Genomic DNA, 7,479 nt, shown 5'->3' with positions numbered 1-7,479 from the left:
ACTAAAACAGAACACAAGACACCTTTCTACTATTGCCCTTCTTCCCACATTTAGGTCATTCAATACATGCACTCTTTACTACAAATGGAATTTGACGGGAATGGCTATCCAGCCATCAGGATTCACCATCGAATCAATGGTTGGATGCTATATTGAAGTTTTAACTTTTCATCGATAAAGAATGTTGTTAGATTCATTTGTATGTTGGAATGGTGTAAAGATCAGTACCATTAGTGTATTAAAGGAAAGATGTAAAATTACCCACAGTTTGCAAATAGCATGGTCCCCCAAGCATAGGATTTTTAAACCTTTCAAATAACTTGGGAATTAGGATAAATGCCAGTAGCATGTTGCTTTCATTTCGGGATAGAAACTAGGCAGGTATAGCCAGGCCTTGGCTACTGTCACCATCCTTGTTCATTCATAAATCATTCAATTTTATAGCTTGTCTGTCATGTGGTGGAATCAGTTTCAAACTTTTATTATCACCTCTAATAAATACTACATAAATCAAGTGCGGTCTGTCACCATGAGGCTCTCGATATCTGAGAAAGCACCTCAAATAATGACAAGAGATCCATCCTTTTGAGCACATAAAAATCTACACATTTTGCCTGCATGATGATGTGCAATTTCAACATTTCCATACTCACGAGGAGATTAACAGAAAATTGCAGTACTATAACTGGAAGGTGTTCAAGATTAGGTGATCTTGTAGTCATCATGAATCGGTCTTGCATGACCTCTTTCATACATCCGCTGTAACAGTGTAAATATACATTTACTGGATTATACACAAACAAACTAAATGCTTCTGACATGGAAACCTACTCTCAACCACTTAAGTGCATTCTTCTTCTGGAAATTAAAAAACCCAACCTTCTGACAACAATGTTCAAATACTTGGATGATATTTTGCAGCTTTTATCTCCTGAGAAACCAGCTAGTGCAGTCACGTATTAGGGTCCAGTAAATCACTATCAAGGAGGCAGTTACAATTCTTAAAACATCGCATAATCCACTAAATCAGGCCTAGCCCCGATGCAGAATTTCTTTATGAAGACAAAAGTCCTGCAATTCAAATGTTTTTGCTATGATAAAGTTATCTTTATCCAAATATTGTTGCTCCGATAAACTTTATACATTAAGGAAATGTAAGAATGTGAGACATTCCGATTATTAGTAGGGAAGGCTTTTTGAACTCGAACTGCATATCAAAGATTTCAGTCTAGTGGAAGAATCAACAAATGTTGTGGGCATATTGGCCCGTTCAACAATGTGATCCATGTTCCTTTGCAAGCTCTGCCTAACCATGTTTGTTACAGCCCTCTTGTGCAACGTCATCTCAGTCATATCATCTGGAGAACTCAATTGCCTTTTTGCATCCCACACTCTAGCAGTCACTGGACCAGAAACGGGCATTGTAACCCCACGCTTGTCATCTCTTAGACAATGCAAAATTCTCATAGCTCTCTTTTGAGCAAGTGTACTTCCCAACAATGCAAGCTCTAATAGCACAGGGACTATGCCTTCTCGCATCATGGCCTTCCTCTGAATCAAGCTACGGTGTGCCAAAAGCATCAGTATATAGGCAGCCAATTCCTGGCATTTGGGACATTTTTCCCAACCCAGGATATCAATCAAACCTTTGGGCATGTTTATTCCACTTTCCACTGCCTTTCTTCCAGATTCAGTCACCACCAAATTCCCCAGGATTGCAAGGGCTCTTTCCCCTGTCTTAGAGGACTCTGACATCTTCAACAGGGGCTGCACTGCTCCATTTGCTACCATGCTCTCAACATTTTCCAGGCAAGTAGATAAATTGTAGAGGGCAGCTAGAGAAGCCATCTTTCCTTGATCAGTGCCAGATTCCAGCATGGATATCAATTCAGGGAGCACACCAGAGGACCCTAGTATGGACTTATTCTTGTCAAGAGCTGAAACTGCCAGAAGGAGAATGGCAATTCGCTCCTGCATCTCTGAATCAGATGTGGCTATGAGCTGTGCTAGCTTATCCACTGCTCTAGCCTCAACTATCAAGCCCTTGTTTCTGTTCATTACAAAGAGATCAAAGAGTTAAACTTAACTTTTCATCTCCAAAGAAATTTGACAAACATACTTACTGTGGTACAATTATTTACAACTAACCTCAAATTTTTATTTTGCAGTTGTAGTTTTAAAAGCACCACTTGCATATATGTTTCATATAGCAATTGATTATTTATTGAAAATCAATAGCATGGAACACTCCCAAAAGTGTCACTGCTATGTCCCACTTATTAATTTTTGAAACTGTCCCATACGAATCATAATGACATGAATTTCATATCAAACAACTACTAAAACATTGACAATATGGAGCATAAACAAAAAGGTCTTTTTCCTAATTGATCTCAAGGAGTACTATATTGATCCATTGGTTTAAATTCAAAACATGTAATCAATACAGAACACTAAGAATCTAGGCATCTGTCAACTAAGAAATCTAAATGTTTAGATTCTCCAGGGTTCTCTAAGTTTATTTTTTCCTGTATCTTCAGCTTTTACGGTTCCTTTTACCCAATTACTGTCTATTGCAACAGGTACTTTATTCAGAGTACCATTGAGCCACATTGGTCATATTTGGAAATTAATATGTTTTCTTTTCATTTCATTTTAACAAAAATAACTTTCATTAAAACAGAAATGGTCCTCCAAGTTTAATACTAGCATTGAATCAAAAGGTCCTTCAAAGTTATCCTCAAACAGCAGTAAAAACTTACGTGTAACTTCCATTGGCGAGTTCAATGAGGGCTTGCAATGCAGAATGACAGTGTTCAGGAACAGAGGAGTCTAACATAGCCACCAGGGATGGTATCACCCCTAAGACAGCAAGGCACTTTCGAGTCTTGGCATTCTCTTTAGCCAATCGCTGAATTTCATCAGCAGCCTTCCACTTTTCATCAGGGCTGCCAAAGTGCACCTGAGTAACTGCTTGTCTGAGGTTTGAACCTTGACTCTTGCTCTCTTCCCAATCAATAATACTGCAAGTCTCACCAGATGAGCTATCCTTCTGTTTCCTCTGTTCCTCAACTCCCATCCTTGTATCAACTTCCTTGGGATCTCCTTGATTATCAAAGTCTAGCGTGGATGATGTCTCTGTTACACTCATCACTTGATGGTTGTTACTTTTTCTCTTCTTGCTCTTTATCAGCCTAAAGAGTCTTGAGAAAAAGTTGAGCTTTAAATAGGATCTTGCCCATGGAGAAGGACCTGAATCTCTGCCACCTACTTTTAGACCACCCTCTTCTGCCACACCCATCTGACAGCGCCAATCTCACCTGACAAACAAATTGCTCCAAGAACCTCAATACTGGATCATGGAGTTTGATCCCGAACGTTGAGGAAATAAATTCACACAGTTTATACCAGAAATTATGCACAATAACCTCAATACTGTTTATTTATTGTTGGTGATGGACCCTGTCGAAATTCTCCACCTGATTGCAGGAGAAATCACCTCAATTTAATAACCTGTAGAAGCCCAATAGTCTAACCTCTACTTACCCAGCAAGAGGGTTTGGGCTACCCAAGTTGGTGCTGCCTCAATTTTTTTAGCAAAGCATGATTTGAATCCTAGACCTCCAGAATCACCTAGCTGCAGTGTTACACTATGTTCAACAAAAACCAGTGGCATGTAAATTCACTCCCAAGCTATTGATCAGATGTTTGTCACAACAACAGAGATTTCTATCTATCAAATATTGAACCCAACCAAAAAACTCATTTATGCATTCGAACAGTTACTCACCGGCGGAATTAAACACTTCCCCGATTGTTTCTGATGCAGGACACCTATTCCCAAGCTCACTAACATACGGGTATGGTACAAAGAGAAGATCATAAATTTACTGAATAAATTTCAGGGAAAGTCTTGTAACCCTCAGAGAGTTAATTATAGGCACCCGCCAGAAAATCAAGTGGTTGTGAACCGTTTCTTATTGCCCTCCAAGGCTCTAACAGAGAAGATGTATTCCTACAGAATCATTTTAAAGCCTTTTTGCTCAAATTTCGCATCAAACCCCAACTCTCCAACTGCAAAACTCTTGTACCTGACACCTACTAATTTGATCAATTCATTAACTCTGCAGTTGATGGGTTTGTTACAAAGACAAGGATATGTACTCAATGATTATAAAACCCCAAAAGATAAAAATTAGATTCTCACTACGTGAAGAGCTAAAGACAGCTGTTCTAGGGCTCTTCTGCGAAGCAACTGCCATGCTACATGGCAGGAGACCAAGACACAGTAGCGGACTGTCCGCCCATGGCAACTCCTTCCCGAAATAGATCAGATATGAGAACTTTGGCGGGAACCCACAAGTTAAAAAAATCAATAAAAACCTAGCCCTTGATTCAATAAAAGAAATCCCAACCTTAAAACTCATACATAGACAAAAACCTGCAGATTTGTTGGCAAAGGATATAAAGAATTTGGTGCACTTAATTCAAAGGACAAGGGCCTTACAAGGCACCCTCCAAATGACATGCCAGAACATTAGGTTCTCAGAGCATCCCGCTCCTATGTCTCTGCTTCCTTCACATGCATATTAATGATATATATTATATATAAACTCTGGTATCTTTGGTGGGTATGGCTATAGCTATTCCATTGACTCTTTTGCAATCAAAAGTCAGTGATTTGCCGCTGATTACGAGGACTTTAAAAATGGTAAAATGAGAAGTGCATGGCAAGCACTATCAGGGTTGCCACTGTCAAGCCAGACATCCCACGTTCAACACCCATTTAAACTATCCCACCCATGTCCCACTTTATCTTTTATACATATCTCTGTCTGTTACTGCCTACTAGATTGTACACTTTGGTATTAACATTAAACATATTATATTTTCTTGCCACCCTGGTTGCTGAGGCAGCCTAAACTAAAATATATGTCCACATATGACCTAAAGCTTTGATACCCAGTATGTAAATATCTCTTCTTAAAAAGTTTGAGAATTTTCTCAGAGAATCAATATCCTTTATTGGAGGATAAGAACTTACAATTATATATCTTCTTAATACAAACTGAAAATGTTAACCAAAAAATATAGACAACTAAATGATATAAATCTACACAATTTTCATTCAACTTTCTTTGTTGAATGAAGGATGGCAATGTGTCAAACCAGTCGTCTGAAACTGTTTTGCCAATTTTACTGTACCATAGAACACCCAATTTGACTAATTTGTTCAACTTGGTTAAATGCACATAATTTTGTTTATGCTTATCCACCTAAGATAGTGGGATTTCAGTCATCATTTTCATACTACGACTTGCCACGTTACTCACAACATAGCATGTTTATTCCATTAAACTTTTATATTTTTCATTTTTTACACTTTTTTCTCGCTCACATTCAACAAGGATTCTTTGCACCTACTATTTGGCCGTTGAGGACATCCACCTAATTCAAAATTTGTGTTTGCCAAACCTAAATAGGTTGATAACCCACATTTGTCTTTTACCATTCACATTCAAACATTCATTTATATTTTTTACATTTGATTAGTTAGTATTTGACTTATGATCTAGCTACTTTTTAAGAATTTAGGCAACAATGACTAGTGTGTTTGGCTAGGCTTTGAAGTGGAGTGTTTTGCATTTTCTCTCCACCTATCATTTGTAGATCTTTGTGTTAAGAGGGAGAAACATATGGACATGTATACCTTGGTTTACATCAATTCACATGGTTTTGAGTGTAAAGCGTTATTCTCTTTAAACTTTCTATTATTTAAATTTTCTCTTTTTATTTAGTAATGGATTCATATAGTTTTATGATACATCGGATTTTAGTGATTTTATAATAGGAGAGAAGATTCAGTATTTGAGCATTTTAATTTTGCCTTTCTCAAAATCTTATGTGAAGATTTCAAATCATTTCTAAATTTTTATACTAGTTTACTTGGCAAGTCCCCTACTTATAATTAAGGTTTCAAGGTCACACTATCAAATTTGATGCCACATCAACATGCTTTTTGTCAAGGTGTCCAAAATGGTTCAAAAAAAAGTGAGACTGATACTTGTGCACTAAGTCGTGTTTTATTGGTGTCTTGATGTGTCATCACATGATTTGTTGATGTTTAAATCTAAGGAATATATTTCATTCAATTATGGGTAGTCATCATCAACACTAACAACTTTAAAAAACAACTATTAGTGCAATATTGTCAAAAATATTGGGCATTAAATCAACAAGTGCTATAACAACTATTGGAATGCACTCAACTACTGGGTCCTCTCCCCTATGAGGGTTCATTCTTGTTTAGATTATAGTTTGTTGTTTGACACATACTCTTATATATCTCAAGAATATCATATTGTCAAATTTATTTTTTAGAACTTAAATATCAAGGAATATTTTTATTTTTTACATTTTCTTATTATAAAATAAGTGTCAACATATTAGGGTTAATAGTTGTTATAGACACTTAAAATCAATCACATCCTAACGACGTCGCTTTCAACACTGTATTAGATATGATGTAACCACATTATCATCATCTTAGCACTACTTAATTAGATAAAATATTTATTTAATCAATTAGGACTTATCTTCTAACATTCCTTTCACCATCCAATTAATTAATAAAACCCAAGTGTTTGATTAATTAGCCTAATTCCTCAAATGTTAGGCCAATCCCTTACCAACGGGACAATCACTAAATACAAGTCACCAACCCAAATCTAAACTAGCATTCAATCATAGCTATTAAAACAAGTAGGCTAATCTTATCCACCTATCTCCAACTACATTCAATCTAAATTTAAACAAACTTTTAATTTCAGTCATTCATATAAATTAATCAATCCTAGCCCTTATCCACCAACCACTAGCATTAAATTTTTTCTCCCTCCCAAATTAAAATTAAAAAATTATCTCAAGCAATCATATTCATCCATTCTAAATCAATGTCAACCCTCCATTTATCATCATCAAATCTATAAATCAAACCACTCTCCAAGCCACTTTGTGGAATAAATTTGGATGCAACAAGGTCATGCTATAGGATTGGACACACACACTCTACTTATCATCAGCTACTAGGTGGAGCAATTACCTATGGTTATCAAAGTTGTAATGGTGAGATCTCTCATTTCTTTTGTCATTCTTGCACTCATTTTTCCTGAATACAAGGTGTATACTTAATATAAGATAAGATTCATAATTTGTGTTATTTCTTATTATGTTAAATCTTATATTTTGGTGTTCACATTTTGGCACACCTAGTAGGACCCCATCCCAAGCTAATACTTGAAATTTATAAAGCATTTTATAATATTTTATCATCTTTTTAAATTTGTTTCTACTTTGGCACATACATGCTATCAAATAGTGCATCTAGACTATAAAACAACACATGCATAGTAACTAGTGGCTTATCTATAGCTTGAAGACCTAAAACCATAAAACCTTGCTTAGCGACACAACCACTTA

General features: G+C 36.3%; 1 protein-coding gene across 1 annotated transcript; it reads right to left on the bottom strand.

Moving 5' to 3' along the window:
* Positions 1-718: 718 nt before the first annotated feature.
* Positions 719-5,059, bottom strand: LOC131033069 (U-box domain-containing protein 13). The gene is made up of 3 exons (XM_057964196.2): positions 3,791-5,059; positions 2,763-3,650; positions 719-2,050 (listed from the first exon to the last, which is right to left on the bottom strand). The coding sequence occupies exons 2-3, from the start codon at positions 3,299-3,301 to the stop codon at positions 1,180-1,182; spliced, it is 1,410 nt and encodes a 469-aa protein (XP_057820179.1). The 5' UTR covers positions 3,302-3,650; positions 3,791-5,059; the 3' UTR covers positions 719-1,179.
* Positions 5,060-7,479: the final 2,420 nt, after the last annotated feature.

The sequence above is a fragment of the Cryptomeria japonica genome, chromosome 7, assembly GCF_030272615.1.
Source record: "Cryptomeria japonica chromosome 7, Sugi_1.0, whole genome shotgun sequence".
Taxonomy (NCBI): domain Eukaryota; kingdom Viridiplantae; phylum Streptophyta; class Pinopsida; order Cupressales; family Cupressaceae; genus Cryptomeria; species Cryptomeria japonica.
The sequence above is the reverse complement of the archived record's forward strand: the minus strand, read 5'-3'. Positions and strand labels throughout refer to the sequence as shown.

What these genes read in the sequence shown, in the direction of transcription:
- LOC131033069 (XM_057964196.2), bottom strand. Translation starts at nt 3,301, where the DNA reads ATGGGTGTGGCAGAAGAGGGTGGTCTAAAAGTAGGTGGCAGAGATTCA. An exon ending in CTCGCCAATGGAAGTTACAC is followed by an intron (nt 2,051 to 2,762) that starts GTAAGTTTTTAC and finishes TGTAATGAACAG; the next exon opens with AAACAAGGGCTTGATAGTTG.